General features: G+C 41.0%; 1 protein-coding gene across 1 annotated transcript in view; it reads right to left on the bottom strand.

Annotated features, from left to right (window-relative positions):
• Window positions 1–10,251: 10,251 nt before the first annotated feature.
• Window positions 10,252–18,079, bottom strand: part of ZDHHC8 (zinc finger DHHC-type palmitoyltransferase 8) — an 83,613-nt gene continuing 75,785 nt past the window's right edge. The window contains exons 10-11 of the mRNA XM_044275590.1: window positions 16,643–17,676; window positions 10,252–11,610 (exon numbers count right to left, since the gene is read on the bottom strand). Of these exons, the coding sequence (XP_044131525.1) occupies window positions 11,430–11,610; window positions 16,643–17,676 (1,215 nt within the window). The 3' untranslated portion in view covers window positions 10,252–11,429. The remainder of the gene's footprint in view (window positions 11,611–16,642; window positions 17,677–18,079) is intronic.

Here is an 18,079-nt window from a genome sequence, read left to right as displayed (position 1 = left end):
AGTTTATACCCCTAAATTGCCACAACTGCCTTATACTGTAGGTAGGGCATTAGATGGATCCCTGTATCTATTCTTTGTTAAAATCTATAAAAAAATAAATAAAAATGTGTGAACATGGCATGCTGCACAGACCAGATGCAAATTACCTTTAAAGAGTCATGGAAGTAATGCACTGCTCACCTTGAGAGTTGCATTGACTGGTCCTGAGACACAAAGGGCATTTACCAATGTTTTTATGCCAGTATTGTGGGGTTAAAATGTCACACATTATGGAACACGCCCTATTTGCAACTTCTTTTTAATTTTCGCAACTCCTAAAGAAGCAAGTCTTAGTAGAAGGGGCGGGGCCTATTGCAGGCCACCAGATTTACTATAATATACTATATTACACCATAAACTGGCATAAGTTATATCTCAAGTCTCTGCTAGCCTCTAGCTGGCATACACTTGAGTTTCTGGTACATGAACTGCCTGAGATGTACCAACTTTATAAAGAGGCTTCTGACTCTTACACACATCCTACTCCAGCGCAGGGGGATCTAGCCTTGCATATGGGAGTGCCAGTCTTGATAAATGCCCCCAAATGTATCTGTCCTGATTGAATTAAAGGGGCTGCCACAAGAAAAATATTTTACATTTTTTAAACCAGCACCTGGATTTGAAAACTTATATCAGCTCGATATAATACTAGCAGAAGAATGAATGGGAAGATCTCTGGATCCATGTGAGGTACATGGCTGGTTCTGGCTTTGTTAGAAAGAGATCATGTACTTTATAAATGTTTGATTTTAATTTTTTACATTAGTCATCGGATAACCACTTTAAAACATGAAACGGTACGTCATTGCATGTCGGCTACATTGACACCTAGCACATGCGCAGAGGGATGTCAGTCAAGCCAGAAAGGAGGAGTTCAGGACTGATCAGTGTGACTGAACTACAATATGCAGGTGTTGAAAAATACCACTAAACACCACCCTGAAGCAGTTATATGAATAATTATGCACCACATGTAAAAAAAACTAACTTTACTTATTTTTTTTAATGCCTTTTACATATTTTCTTTCCCCCAAAAACAGCTGTCTGCAGATGAGGTTCTGGCTGGACTATAATCCTAAATTATGTTGCAAGGCCTGTTTAAAAGTTTGAACACTGACTTATTGGGCAGATACTGTCCAAATCGTGACACCAGAAGCACAGCTTTATTTTTTTGGGAAAGAGATAATCTGCATACCCTTTTCCTTGAGAAGCACCACATGGCCTGCTAGATATTCATTACAAGGAGAAAACAACTCTTTAACCTGAAGGTCCATCAAACATCTCCTGGACCTCCATCAGTATGATATGGAAAAGAGACAGGGGGTTGGTTGGTGAAGTTTTGTGGGCACCTGCATTAACTCAATTTTTAGTATTTTACATCAGGCTTTTATTATATAAGAAATTGTGAAATATTTTAAATGGTTTTGTGCACCTATCCATATAGAAAAACCATCCTTAAATATTCCGTTTTTACATTGGGCACTGAAGCACAGTTGGTTATGGCATTTGGCGTCTTACCTTGGAGAAGGGACAAGTATGTCCCGAAACCAGTTGGTTACCTGAACACCCCTCAATTGAAACTAAAGTAAAATCTTGTATAACTACCTGTGTTGCCCCCTTTTGTATCTAACTCCTTGACCTGCCAAGCCCCAACAATAGGTCATTTTCTGATGACACATTCCCTTTAAACTGCCTGATCCTTTTGTACTCTTTTGTGTCGGCTTTCTCCCTTATCCCAATTTACTACATATGAATGCTCAGCCTACTGTCCACTTTGGTTTCATCAAACTGTTATTCACTGCCCCCACCACCTGCTTATTGTGCTTTCTTTTCCTTTACACTCTCTCTAGTCTCTGCAAGAGGTCACCCCTTCAAACCCCCCATACTGTTAAAGGGGTTGTGTGCTGTAATTATATTGATGACCTTATCTCAGGATAAGTCATCAGTATTAGATTGGTGGGGGCAAACTTTCAGCACCCCAATGATCAGCTGTTTGAGGGGTCACAGTTACTTCCTTTTCACTGTTTAATTAGTTTATAGCAATAGTGCAGTGTAACTGTTAGTGTTCTAGTGAACAGGACAAGTAGTGACACTGCAGGTAATCATTGAAGAAGACGCAGCGCTCGCACAAGCTCCATGACCTCTTCTAACAGTTGATAGGTGGGGATGCTGGGGTCGGACCTTGCTGATCTGATATTGTGACCTATCCTGAGGACAAGTCATCAATATCAGTACAGCACACAACCCCTTTAATATTCTTACCCCTTCTGTATATAGCATCATGAGCTACAAGCTGGTTACCCTGGTGTCCTTCAATCTCACCTTTTGGTTAGAGAATAGATCACCCTGTTTCGATGTGCTGTATTTTTCTAGAAAGTGGCTTGATAGGTTTGCTACCCTGCCTTTTATTGGCCGATTTTAATATTGTACATTGTAAATGGTCTTTATTTCAATAAACACATTATTTCTCTTCTACATACTTACATTTCATTAATAAACCTAAATACATGACATGTTTCCTCTTGAGGGGAAACTCTGGACAAAAAACAAACAAAAAAAAACAGCGTACTATTATTGGAAGAGGATCAGAACATTAAACAAAAAGTACAAATATGACAGAAGGAAAAATGGGCAAAAAAAAAAAAAAAGAACAACATTTTTTTATTTGTGGGAATAACTGAAAAATACAGAGAACTTTATAAATTTAAAAAAATTGCAGGGAAACAGCAGAAATTAAAGTACATTGACAATGTAATTACATATACTGAAAAGAAAACCAAAACAGAAGCTTTCTGCTCTTTTTTTAATACAAGAAAAAAAATAAATATCTTGCTTTTAACCAGTTAAATTAGCTCATGCAAATTCTTATTTACACATACACACAATTCATAGGAAACCCTTGTTGTAGGGCACACCAATTTATGATACTGCTGCTAGTGTTCATATTTTACAACCATGTCTGCTCTTCCTCCTCAGGACCCAGAAAACAGGGTAACAGTTATTCCCTCTGCAACGGGAAGGTTGATCCACCTATGAGTGTAGTCCACCGGGCATGGCGGGCAAATCTAACTGGCAGCATCTGTGTGAAATAGTTAAATGTAACATACTTGTGAGGGCGACCCCTTATACATTTATTTCCTTGGAAAACACTGGTAATGCTTTTATATCCCTGCTTAAAGACGGGTGATTGGAACAGATAAATATGAATTTCTGCAGGTAAAACACTACAGTATTTTAAACATTTCTTGGGCTTTTCCTGCTTGTCAACTGAACACCACTCATTTCTAATTGGAAAGCTATTCTTCGCTATGGATACATTATTTTGGTCCTGGTGACGGACCTATTGAAATTATACAGATATTTAGAAAGTTGAATCAAGCAGAAAATAAATATTCAGTGTTTTAGCCCAGCTTCACACTTGGTTATACTAAACCAACCTTACATTACCATAGAATTGCCCTCTAGGTGCTGCAATCATAATGAGACCCTAAGGCTACTTTCACACTAGCGTTCGGGCGGATCCGTTCTGAACGGATCCGATCATATTAATGCAGACGGAGGCTCCGTTCAGTACGGATCCGTCTGCATTAATAACTTAGAAAAATTTCTAAGTGTGAAAGTAGCCTGAGCGGATCCGTTCAGACTTACAATGTAAAGTCAATGGGGGACGGATCCGCTTGAAGATTGAGCCATATGGGCTCATCTTCAAGCGGATCCGTTCCCATTGACTTACATTGTAAGTCTGAACGGATCCGCACGCCTCCGCACGGACAGCTGAACGCTGCAAGCAGCGTTCAGCTGTCCGCCTGGCCGTGCGGAGGCGAGCGGAGCGGAGGCTGAACGCCGCCAGACTGATGCAGTCTGAGCGGATCCGCATCCATTCAGACTGCATCAGGGCTGGACGGAGGCGTTCGCGTCCGCTCGTGAGCTCCTTCAAACGGAGCTCACGAGCGGAATTGCGAACGCAAGTGTGAAAGTAGCCTAAAATGTGGCCTTATTACGAAAGCATTCAAACTGTTCCAGGTTTCTTTCAGCAAGGCCACTGGTTCCAGTAAAGCTGCATTCATATAAAATACTGATACCTTTTTCCACTTTCTATTATAAAATAAAATTATCTGAAGATGGAGGTAATATAGTCTATCAATGCAGAAAAATAACCTTTACAAAAGGGGGTCAGCACACTAGCCGTTGTGAAACTACAACTCCCAGAAGAGACACCTGTTTAATTGTTCTCTACATTGCTATAGAAGTGGAAGGGAGCATGCTGGGAGTTGTAGTTTCACAACAGCTGGAGTGCCAAAGGTTGCCGACCCCTGCCTTACAGGATCCTTGCACTTTGCAAGCTCACATGGAGTTTGTATACAAGAACATAATAAATAATGCCAACTGAATGTACTAAAGGATGGCATTAATCTTTACTGAAGGGGTTGTCCCATGGGACGCCATATAAGAACGCCATAAAAGCAATGAAAAATTGTAACATTTTATGTGATCCTTAATTGTGGAACGACCCCTTTAACTCCATTTTAAACATAAGATTAAAAAAAAAAATAGATACTTTGGTGACTGGATCTCACCAACTTTCTACGCACAAAAATAATACTTAGACAGCTCTAACCATCATAATTAAAAGGGAACCGGTTTCCTCTTCTGTAGGATGCTCTAAAGGGAATCTGTCACTAGGCTTCTGCTACCCGATCTGATGGCAGCATGAAGTAGTTTCCAGCAATTTATTTCTTACTGGAATGCTTGCCGCAGTGGAAACAGAGGATGCTGCCTTCGAATCGGACAACAAATTTAGTGACAGATTCCGTAAAAAAATATATTGTGTCTGTAAATCACAGGCTAGGAGCAGTCCTGTTTCAAAGGGGTCATGGATGCAGGTAGGTTTGTCAGGTCTGTAAGTGGCAGTGAGGGATCATAGACTAGTCATGGACCGGTAGTAAGGCATGCTATTTATTAGCATGGAAGGCATGTTATGTTTTGCCATTTTATTGGCATTTTACTTTAACAGCCAAATACAATTCTAAATGTGCAGTAAAGTCTGCCATATATTCTACAATAGTCGATACAGAACATTTATAGCCATTTATAATTTGCTGCATAACTGCCTCTGGAAAGTGGGGGTGTAGTTTGTAACACAAATAGGCTAATGGGGTGTGTATAGAATAGGTGACCCCTAAATGTGGAAGAAGTGCCACCAGAAATCCTCTACTTTATGCTAGACTGCCCGACCTGGAAGGCAGTTATCGGGAAAGAACTGTTCCTTCCCGATAACTGCCAGCTTCTGAGTGGAAGTAAAGACCTGCATTTACATGCAGAGATCACCTCCACTATATGGGGATAAGCGATTGTCCTCATATAGTCATTGGGGAGATTTATCAAAACTGGTGTAAAGGAAAACTGGCTAATCTCCCCTATTGTTTCTGGGTAGCAGAGTGCTGTTCTGATCCCCAGCAATTATTATTGTGCCGCAGGAAAGATCATTTCACCTGATGACCATTCATCCGGTGATCGGGAGCACATTTACATGGATGGGCCTATTTTCGGGAACAAGCATTCATTGTAATGTTCAATCCCGATAATTGGGCCGTGTAAATCAGCAAGTAGGGAAAAGCCTGCCATGTGCTCCAGCAAAAGGAGTTCCAGGGCACGTGTGAACGAATTCAATGAAAATGAGAGGAAAAATACAGTTTTCCAGGATATAACTTTAAATAAAAGATCTGTAATAAATCAACAGGGGGAAAAGACTTGCAGATATTGCTAGGTCTTGTGTTAATTCTACCCAGAAAGGTGAAATATTTTAAAGGTTTAGATCATTCCTTATTTTTGGCACAAACTTGTCCTAATCTTCACATCATGCCAGACTTATCTTCTAGAGCATCTTCACCTTACATACGAAATGGTAAATTATCCATGAAGAGCGAGGAAATAAATAATGACAGAACTACAAGGTTACTTCATTTATATACATTAGAGGGCACTTGGGAATCCATTCCACACATGGCAGGATACATGATAGTCATCAGACATATGGTAGCTCCTGATTGAAGCAGGGGTTAAGAAACCCTGATATCAGTTCACACACTAAGCAGCACTGATGCACCAACCACAACAAGATAAATAGAAGTCCAACTAATGGATAGGGTTTGCTTCTTTCCATTGCTACTGAGCTGTGTGACATTTATAAATAACTGTTCTCTTTGATACATTCCTAGTAACAATAAATGGATATATTGCACATTTCCTGAAAATAATAGACTGTTGCAATTAAAGAGGTTGGTCCAGAAAAACTGTTTGGTAAGTCAATGATACAGATGATAGAAGTGGAATTGGCAAAGGTCCTGAAATTGGGACTGCCGCCATTCCACAAAATAGGCAAATATCAGCCTTGATCGGATCTCAGTTTCTATGGTGAACTTGCTGCACACATGAAGCCATTCTCCACTGAAACGACCAGGAGGTGAAGAGGAGCCGTCACCACTCCTGACAGGTCTGTTTTAGTAATTACTTGCATTCCACATGTAATAACAATAATGAAGCATCTATTCTTATGGCTCTATGCTGTGCCATTCCTTCATCATTCCTGCTAGAAGTTATAAGTGAATTACTAGCAGTTTACAGCGAAGGTCCAGATGGCTTCAGAATCTGATTGGACAGGGTCAGACTGCGCAGGGACACACACCCAACTGGAAATACCCATCTGAACCTTCATTGTAAACCGCAATTTATTCATAACTTGTAGCAGGAATAATAAAGTAATGTCACAACACTGAGTCATAAGAATAGATGCTCCCGATTGTTATTACATGGGGAATACAAGTAATTATTAAAACATATGTCAGGATAGGTAATAGGTCCTCTTTAAGAAAACTTAAAGGGCTTGTGCAGTGATTTATATTGATGACCTATCGTCAGGACAGGTCAGCAATATCTGATCGGTCGGGGGGTCCCAACACCCGGCAACCCCCCAGTTGATCAGCTATTTGAAGAGGAGGCTGCTCCACGTGAGTGCTGCTTCCTGTTCATTACACTGCACCTTGTCTCCATCACTTGAATGGAGTGAGTACTTGTAATTACACTACACCACCTCTCCACGGGAGAAGACGTGTAGTGTAAAGACCAGGAAGCGGTGCTCGCATGGAACGCAGCATGTTAATCAAACAGCTGATTACAGGGTGTGCCGGGTGTCGACCCCCCGCCGATCAGATATTGATGAGCTATCCTGAGAATATAAAATTGGTGCACAAACCCAAAAGTGTTTTCACTCTCAGGTTTCCATAGCTGCCATGTAATCATCCTTCAGTGGAAAAGGACAGGATGTTCTAATGATCTGTGGATGTTCTAGCTACTGGACACACAAACATCTGACCTGTTCCAATTCAAAAGTGGTTTCTTGAGAAAACCATTCAACATGGCACATGTGTGACAGGGGCAATCTGATACTAAACTATTATTTATTCATCTCAATTATACACATAAGGCTACTTTCAAACTAGCAGCGCGGACCTCCAGCAGGTTGTTCCGTCGGGTGAAAAGCCTGACGGATCCGTCCTGCTGCTAGTGACCGTGTGCCCCCGGACTGCCGCTCCGTCCCAATTGACTATAATGGGGGCGGAGTCCCGACGAAGGCACGGCAGCGCACGGCGAGAGGCTGCCAGAATAAAACTACAACATGTCCGACATTTATTATCAGCAGCCTCTCGCTGTGCGATGCCGTGCCTCCACCGGAACTCCGCCCCCATTATAGTCAATGGGGACAGAGCAGCAGTCCGGGGGCACACTGTCACTAGCGTCAGGACGGATCCGTCAGGCTGTTCACCCGACGGAACAGCCTGCCAGAGGTCCGTGCCACTAGTGTGAAAGTAGCCTAACAGATCTGCCCTAAGAAATAAACCAGAGAAAATCCATTAAAATAAAGACATGATGTCAATGAAACACTAGTACGGGAAAACTCCTGAAGCAGACCAGAATGTGTACACAGACAGGGCATTTTAGAAAATCACTAAGAGGTATGCAAACGTTTCTAAGCAATGTGGGAAGCCTACAAAGCGACGGGCTGTGCAGAGGTTCTAGCAGCAGAAAGAGGTAGTAATGCTAAAGTACATATCTACAGGTCTCACAAGGAGCTCATGCTTAGGTCTAGACACAGGGCTCTATAAATACATGCCAACGTGTGCCAAAGAAAGAGTGCTAAAACTCTCTAAAAGGTCCAGATCAGAACTGGAAACCATGAAATTAGATAAAGAAATAACACAACATACTTATAAACCCAAAATGCTCTCAACAAGGAGAATCTCAACCTAGATTTTCCTTCCTTACCAAATTGGAGACTATTCATGAATGCGAGTGGTGTTAAGCTGTAACCAGTCAGATCAGTGTGTTAAAAGGGATTCTCTAGTTGTAATACATTTCTTTACTGTAACTCGGTGTGAAAAGTGCCGAAACATTGTAAATTACACGCTGTTGAAATTCTGTCCCTGAGCCACGATCTCAAGCATGACAGGACTAGGCTTTGACGTTTTCAGCTCTATATACACTATGGGGTCAATTTATCAAAGCTGTACACCAGTTTTAGGTTGTACAAATGATGAACATTTTTGCACAACTGACATTCTGTTAAAAAAAAACAAAAAAACTTTTGGGTATTTTACAATGCTTATGGCACTTTTCAGGTAAGTGGAGCTTGGTAAAAGTGACAGTTATCAGATTTTACTCTAAAATATTGGTGTGAAACTATAGCTGGAATCTAGGCCAACCATAGCTAATGTAGACATTAGTTTGTGGCCCGTGGACAGCACAAGATGCAACACATTGATTAAGAGGTGTGTGCCTCTTAACACATTTGGCGCATCTTACGCTACTAGAGCTTTTTACCAAGACTAGCGTATGAAATGCCGGTCTTAATATATCGGCCCCTATGTGCCCCATAGAGACGACTGTACACAGCAGGTCTCCAGCAATAGAATTTTAAAAAGAAAGAAAAAAAAGCTGCAATCTCACCACCTCTAGTTTTCACAAATAGACTCCAGTTCAATATACTGCCGATAAACCTGTTCAAAATGCTACATAAAATGTTTACTGCAAATAGGCAGCAAAGGGACTGCACGTGTCCAACTGGATTATACCTTAATAATACATAAAGAAACTGGAAATTAGGTATTAGCAAGCATTTGAAAAATGAGAATGGGCCAGCTTTTGTTTGCCCCCATGTGTTTTGTCCTCCTATATTCTGAACATTCACACAACGTAGCCGTTTTGCCATTCCATGGGATATAATACACGTAAGACAAGATATTTGCTTCATTAAAAAAATAAATATAGAAAAAGTTCGTTAAAAAGGACCTGTAAAACATACACTGTTGCAACAAAAAGGCTAGTATAAAGAAAAATACTGAAAAATTAAAATAAATAAAAACAAAACAAAAAACAGTGCATTCTTAACCTGCACAGGGTACATTTTTATAATCTTGGATTTTTCCACAGAGATTTAACAAACAAATCTCCTGCTTCTGTGCCATGGTTTATACATAGTTTATTATGACATTTTTAATTCGTTTAAATATCGATTTTTATACTGCATGTTTTTCATTTCACAATTAATGATAAACACGACTGCCATGTGGCTGGATGGTGCCATGCGTTACGCAATGTCAATATGGCATTTACAAGGGCACTGCTCTGTCTGTATAGTGCAGTGGGGCAATCTTCATGGTATGATTAATTACACTGACTAGAGAGCAGGAAATATTAGCAGCCACACAGCAACACATTGCTTAACCCCTGTTCCAGAGGTGAAGGTTAAGGCAAGAAAACATCTACATGTATAATAACACTGATGCACCACGGCAACAGAGCGACAAAAAGACAAACACAATAACATGTTGCCTAAATGTGATATATAAAAATCTATGTAAAATTTTGCCCAAGGATAAAAATATGCTGCACTTCACAGATAAACCACTTCTGCTGCCTATTTTCTTCTTCACATAACACTTTTAAATGCCAGGAAAGACTTGTAGACATTGGTAGCTGGTGTCTACAAGCGGGAATAGAATTTTTAATATAGTACAAATTGTACAACAACTCAATCACATTTTAGAGTGCATGTAAGTTTACCACACACACACACTATATATATATATATATATATATATATATATATATATATATATATATATATATATATATATATATATATATATATATATATATATATATATATATAGTTCTCCAAGTAAAAAAATATGGTTAATGCTGCAATAAGAGATAGGCATGGTTAAGGGGTTCTACGGAGCTTTACCTAAATTCTCTCTACTAACCTGCGACAAAGAAGAGATTCAGAAGTACTTACCCTTCCGTTGCGCTACCGATTCCACAAGCTCAGCTATTATCACATGACTGCCCAACAGTGGCTCTTTCAGTAAGGTCCCAACCTGGTGTGGGTCTGTGTCTTCAGCGGAAGAGCCAGCAGCCAGACATATGGTCATGTGATCACAGAAGAGATTGTGGAATCGGTGCCGTGGATTAGCTGAAAAATTTAGGTAAAGGCCCAGAGGACCTCTTTGAATTCCTGCCATGTTTCCAAGCACCATAGAAGATTTTTATCTCAAGGAAGGGATGCAACTGAGCTGAGAAATCTCTAACATACTGCTGAAAATAAGAGGTATGTCAAGCATATGTGGTTGTTAGGCAATGTGCCCCTAGCAACAAGGCTGTCAAACATTTGCCACCTCAGGCTGCAGACTGAATGTAGCGGATTTCTAAATTCACCTGGAATTGTGCACAAAGTTATCATTCCACATAATGTCTGGAATCCATAGTGAATGAATACATTCTATATAGATTGGTTTAATAAACAAAATGGCCGAGGAAATATACGTATGCACAGTATGTATTTTGTTATCCAAGACATACCATACAAACACTGCTTTATGGTCAAAGTTACTATGTGAAGAAGAAACTACTCCATAGCACATCAGGGGGCTTATTCTTTGTTTTCTGTTCATATCCACTGATCCTGGAATTTATGCTCTCAGAACAGCTAGATTCTTTTATTATGACCTAATTCATTCAGACCCTGCAACTGAAAAGTTAAAATAAAATATAAAAAATGTCCTACTGCTCTCACGTTACAAGTTTTAAAACATTTCTTTTTTTTTTCATGGACAGACACACGTACAATGGCTTATTTTTTCTGTTCATCACGTAACCAATGTCCTCCCATTAATAATCATAGTCTTTGTTGTAAGAGGTTCTTCATCAGTCTTGACGTAAAGCTCCCACTGACCACATTCTCTTCTGAACGGTCCAAAAAAATATGCCTTGTACTTTACTGGTTCATTACCTGCAGCGTTCTGAGTGTCTGAGACCCTCAAATGCAGGGAAGTCTACACTGATATTTCATATGTAGTGCCTCCAACTCCAGAAACCTTCTTTACACTAGAATGCCGAGACGGACTCACTGTGGTAGTGCTCTGTGAACTAGACGTGGATCCCAGCCGACACTCAGGTCTTGATAATCCCTTTGGCTGTCCATTTATCTTACCATGAGGTGTCTTCAGATCTTCCCTGAAGAGAAGACAGTATGATTATTCTGCTAAGCTTCCATACAAAGGTTATTAACCAAGTGAGCAAATGAGAATGTAAATGAAGTCATAGGAAAAATAAATGATAATTCCATGCATTTAAGTGAGTCATGTGTTTCATTTCAGTTACATTAATATAAATTAAAAACAATAAGGTTTATTTTCTCTCTCCTGAAGGTGACCTAATTGGAGAGACATTTCCTTCCTGCATAAATCTCCCCCTACATTTCTACAAAAGGGTGCAAATACTGCAAAGGCATGACACTGCACGCCCACTTTATGCCTCAACCACTAGGATTTCAATAAAATGCCATTTTCTAATAATACATTCGCTTTAAATTAGTTCTATGTGGCTTTCATCATTATTAAGTTGGTGGGGTGTCAGACATCTGGAAACCCTGCCGGTCAGCTGTTCAGCAGTAGGTCCGGGGCCAGAACGACACAGCCCGTTCACTGTGATCAGACACCGATGAGCTATCCTAAGGGTAGACCTTAAGTATAAAAGTTCCAGAGAACCCCTTTAAGCTTCTGTGCAATCTCAGCATCTTGGGAGGTCACACACATATGGTCTGGGTTACATGATGACTTTGTCATTATATATAATACCTAAAGCTGATCCGAGATTACTGTTCTTTTCACACTATTCATGTCTGTGTCGCTTAATACATTTACTCTTTAGAGCTGTTATTTCCACCCCAATTATCATACGGGAAACTAATTTTTTTCCATACCAAGGAAACCCATGCTTTCTTGCCACTAGATTAAAGCTTAGATGTGATTCTGAGCAGTTTGACACCCCTACTGTAAAATTGATCTTGCGCGATTGATCTTGCTGATGTATTTTAAGCCTAACTTGCCTATGTGCCAAAGAACCTCGGTGCTTGAAAGCATGCTGGTTGCCAAACCCTGGTATACGTTGTAAGGTGTCGCGTACATTATGTGCACTAGGGGGAGCTAGAGATTTTAGAAAGGCTAGGATTTACATTGTGCCTTCATTTAACATCAAAGCATCTTTGGTCTTCACAAAGCTAAAGGTGGCACATAAATTTACCTGATAAAAATTACTATATAAGGACTTTTACATTGAAAACAACATGGAGAGTGTATCTACATTCCATGTACACCAAAATTTGATTGTAAGCTTTAATGGTCAGGGTCTCTTCTATTTCAAGCCATTACTGGGTGTAATACCGCCTCTTCCGATTGAAAAAAAAACTGGAAATAATGTACTATATAAAAAGAAAAGATTCACTGACACATACAGTTTGCCACCAGCATGAAGGTCACATCCTACGTATAAGCAAACATCACTAAGACTTCTGCTTATACAGGTCATCGAGAGACCATCTTCTGTTACATCCTATGTAGAACACCTAGGTGGGCGCGCTCTTCTACAATGTCCCCCAAAGCGCACCGAATTATTTCAGAAAGGGCTTATCTACTTTTCAATCTACTCTTGATATTAACCATCCCTCAGATGTGGTTTCTGGCTCGCAAGCTCATCTCTGGATACCCTGGACACGTGGGCCAGGTGGTTCTGTGTGGTTTAATGTGGGCCTAGAACTGCCACCTGTCGATACTTAGCTCGCTGATAGCTGTGGTCCTACTTCTGAAGGGGCTGTTTAGGTTTAACTATATCTGCATGGAAGCTGACTGTCCTAAGATATGTCTTATACAGGTATGCTGGTACCTGCAGAGTGGTATAAAGCTATTCAGAAGAACTTTTACAACCCAAAATGTCATTATGCAGGTATACGCATACTTGTGCAGAACGTGTCCCAAGACAATTAGATTCTCTTTCTTTCAGTTAGATAGAAGAGGCTGAGGTTTTGGGCTCCACATACTAAAAAAGGATATAGAAAAGGTAGGCAACTAGATAATTCAACGGGGAAGAAAGTCTCTTGTATAATGAGAGACTAGAAAAATGCCTTAAAGGCTAAATGTGTGCAGTCATACAAAAAACAGGCACGTGGTTTCTGTTCCAAGGACTTTACAAGGACCAGTGGACAGTCTTTACATGTAGAAGAAAGGCAGTTTGTACATGCATATAGGAATGGGTTCTATACAGTTAGAGTAGTCAATCTATGGTATGTCCTATCCCAAGAGGTAGCAATGGCTGACACTATGCCAGCATTTTAAAAAGGGCTAGATGCTTATTTAATAGCAAATGGCATTTGCTGAAAACTGTAATAAGGCCTTAAAGCCTCTCGGCCCTGAAAACATGCCTTCCTAAAGGAGCAGTTTCACGTGAGTGTGTTCAGTAGGGCAGGCTCGCTCTGCATGATGGGTGCATTTCCCAGACAGAACACATCTCCTCTGACACAAACTCACTGCATCATAATGATCTTGACCTAATGCGGTGAGTACAGTACAGTAGACCTGCAGTCAGACAGAAACTCAAAGCATCATAAATCATTATGCTGCTGCGAGTTCAGGTTAGATGACAGTGTTCGGTTCAGGAAACGGAGCCGGATTTTCTGGACCGAACACACTCGGTTGAAAATGGCCATATACGAGATGTATTTTACTAACTGGTATACTGGTCACAAGATTGCTAACATTCTTGCAATTGCTTTTAATCCTTTTAGAAGAAAGCACATACACATGTAAATTACAAAAAACTGAACTCGTTCACTCTTTAGAAATGTACTGTCCACATGAGTTATACATGTGGCAACAATGATTGATGATTAAAAACTGCCTAGGTGCTTCCATAGGGGATACAACTCTACAATATACAAAAATGAAAGGGTTTGGTCACTTTCTGGCTATTGATCAGCGTGTTTGTAACATGTGTATATGGCACTTAGGGTACTTTCACACTTGCGGCAGGACGGATCCGACAGGCTGTTCACCATGTCGGATCCGTCCTGCGGCTATTTCGCCGTGCCGCCACTCCGTCCCCATTGACTATAATGGGGACGGGGGCGGAGCTCCGGCGCAGCACGGCGGTGCACGGAGAAAGGCCGCCGGACTAAAATTACTGCATGTCAGGCTTTTTAGTCCGGCGGCTTTCTCCGTGCACCGCCGAGCTGCGCCGGAGCTCCGCCCCCGTCCCCATTATAGTCAATGGGGACGGAGCGGCGGTCCGCGGGCACGGCGAAATAGCCGCAGGACGGATCCGACATGGTGAACAGCCTGTCGGATCCGTCCTGCCGCAAGTGTGAAACTAGCCTTACTAGTATAGCCTTTGTTGATATTCTGTGCCATTTTCAATATTTCATAAAATATGCTCCCTTTTTGGCCTAGTCTTTTGTGCTGCCCATATGGACGGCTGCTGATGGAGGGTCATGTGACCAGGCAGCTTACTCAGCCTCCCCCATTCAAATGCAGCCCAGTGTGTTTTCATAGATGAGACAGAGTAATGTGTCTGGTCACAGCGGCCATCTTACGGACAGGACCTCTTTGCGGACAGCACGGAAGATTTGCCCTAAATGGAGACATGGCTTATGAAATATAGCAAAGGGCAAAGAACAACAAAGGCAGTATTACATACACATTGATTAACAGTAGCTAGAGAGCGGCCCCCTCAGTTCTATCGAAATGTCAGTTTGGGTAAATATTGGCATCTTTTCTTAGAACTTTTTGCTGTTCTTTTGTGATTCCTACTGGAAACGTATGAATAAGTTGACACCTGGCTGTTAACACCCCCTGGTCAATAAGCCATGTCCCTACACAGTAAGCCCCGATTGGACTGCGCCATAATGGCTATTTCATGGGGAATACAAACATTTACTAAACACACGTCAGGAGAGGCAACAGGTCTTCTTCCAATATATTAACCATAAACCCCTTAGTGACCATCCTGTTTTGGGCCTTACTGACCGGGCGTTTTTTTCATCGTCGCATTCCAAGAACTATAACTTTTTTAGTTTTCTGTCTATATAGCTTTATGAGGTCTTGTTTTTTGCGGGGAACAAGTTGTAGTTTTTAATGGCGCCATTTTGGGGTACACATAATTTTCTGATTAAATTTTATTAACTCTTTCTGGGAGGAAGATAGGAAAAACAGCAATATTGCCACTGCGTTTTTACGTTATACATTTTACAGCGTTCATTTTTCGGTATAAACACTATAATATCTTTATTCTCTGGGTCACTACGATTACAGTGATACCAAATACATATTTTTTTTTTTACATTTTACGACTTTTTTACAATAACTTTTTTTTTTAAGAAAAAATGTTTTTGCAATCTCAAGACCCATAACTTTCTTATTTTTCTTTCTATAGAGTTCAATGAGGGCTTGCAAATGGCACTTTTTGATAGCATGTTATTAGGTTTTTTCGGTGGCAACCAAGAATAAATTACCAATTCTGTTAATTTACATGAAATTTATGTAGAGGTCGTTACGGACGCGGCAATACCAAACGTATGGGGAAATTATTTATTTTTTTATATATATTTTCTTTCCTATAGTGCATTGCATTTTTAACACTGACCAGCAGGCTGCACCAGAGAGGCGCATCCTGCTTTAAATTACTGAAGGCTGAAGGCTGGTCTGGGGCCTACATCAGACCCCAGGCAGCCTTCACACACATCAGCACCCCACGATTGCATTTGCGCAGTCCGCTCCCTCTATGAGCACATTACATGCGGTGGGCACCATTGCCCGCAGCATGCAAAGTGTTAAACAGCCCGGATCGGCACTCCTGCCTGTGAGAGCCGGGTCCCCATGCAGCGCTTAGACTGGGATAGGGAAATTTATATCATTGGCTGTCGCATTTAGGTTAGTTGTCCTAGGGTACAAATTATTATTAAATGTTTTTCACTAGAATCTCTGCATAACCCAGAAAACACTGCCTGTTTCTTTTTTCCTAAAGATGTTACTGTAACCAAGGAAGTATGGGGCACAACACCCCATAAAAATATGAAGAAAGCTGTAATAGTCAGCATTTTAACTTGTTTTATATGCTATACGGTCATAAAAACCTAAATACTATAGCACTATATATGTATGGAGTACATGTTTTACTTGAGGGAAGAACAATTTTTCAGACTTTCACAGATTCTTACCTCTGAACCGCCATGGAAGCTCCTTCTACAAATTCCATGGTATTTAGAAATGTGACAGTTTTCCCTCCCCCATAAGAGGGAGACCTAGGTATTCCAGAGGGTGAAGATGGAACCTGATGACCAGGGGACTTGTATGACCCATTACTAACCCGTCCTTGCAAAGGCTGATGACTCTGGATATTGTTATTGGCCAGATCGGCCTGTAAGGATGTTGTGGAAGTCCTAGGCGCTCTGGAGACTGCACTAGAAAGAGAGGATACAGAGGACTGTAGAATAGGGTTCCTGGAGCTGAAGTTAGTAGCGCCTGCCAAAAGATTGTCCTTTGAACCATACCGGCCTGAAGTAGTACGTGGGTTCTCTGAGAGCGAGCTGACCTGCTGTAGGCTGTATGTGCTCGGAGTATCATAGACCCCTGAGTCTGCAAAAACAGAATCTGTATGAGAATGTAGCAGCTTCTCCCTTTCCTCCATCTCCTTCCTTTCCTGGATGGAGGCCATAATGGATTTGGAAAGGTTGTCATAGCGCACGGGAGAAGGATCTCTTTGATGTCCGGCAGCCCTGCTTAATACAGGACTGAAACTTTGAGCTGGCTGCCGCTCTGCACCTCTTAGATGGCACATTTTGGCAGACATATATGGTGAATGGTATCCCACAGAACCAGCGGCAGAGTGTGCAGTGCATTTACCAGGGGCTGGAGAAATTGGGTTGAGCAAACTGTCATAAGACAAACTCCCATTACGGTTAGACAAGGTGTTAGGGGAAAAAACACTCTTGTATGGTGTAGTACTGTCACCCTCCGATTTTACCATCTGCAGAGGAATTTTCTCAGACTCTCGACGCCCAGAATTCTTCAGGCTCAATGAGCGCGAGTTGGCAGTGAAATTGTCAAGCTGCAGTGGGGATGACTGGTAGGACTTATGGAGGGAGTTCTTGCGGTACTCATGAAAATCCAGGTTGGGCTCTGATTGGTAATCAGGATTTCTGCAGTCTTCCTCCAAGAACACACTGTCCTTTAGTCCTTCTTGCATAGAAATCTGAAATAGAAAGTTTTGCAAACATAGTAGCAAACAGTTACATCCCAACTAGAAAACGCTAAAAGGAGTATCTTCACATTTTTTTGTTATTTTTGTTGTTGTGGTTTTGAATTTTTTTTTGTAATATGCAGCAAAGCATATTTTTTACAATTTGCAAAAATATAAAAGAAAGTCCCATGTAAGTACATCAACGTCTGTGCTGGTTGAATGTGGTAATCTGCACCAGCATTACAAGATATTTGCCTTTTTTATATGATCTACTACCAAATCCACCACTATTTTCTGGCACCATGCTGTTTTATTAACAGCCTTCCTTGGGGCAGTGCAGGAACATTCAAGGACACCACAAAAATGTATTGGAAGGACACTACTCTCTGTTCGTGGATAATGCCCCACTAATCAA

This window comes from Bufo gargarizans, chromosome 1 (assembly GCF_014858855.1).
Source record: "Bufo gargarizans isolate SCDJY-AF-19 chromosome 1, ASM1485885v1, whole genome shotgun sequence".
In the NCBI taxonomy this organism is placed as follows: domain Eukaryota; kingdom Metazoa; phylum Chordata; class Amphibia; order Anura; family Bufonidae; genus Bufo; species Bufo gargarizans.
The sequence above is the reverse complement of the archived record's forward strand: the minus strand, read 5'-3'. Positions and strand labels throughout refer to the sequence as shown.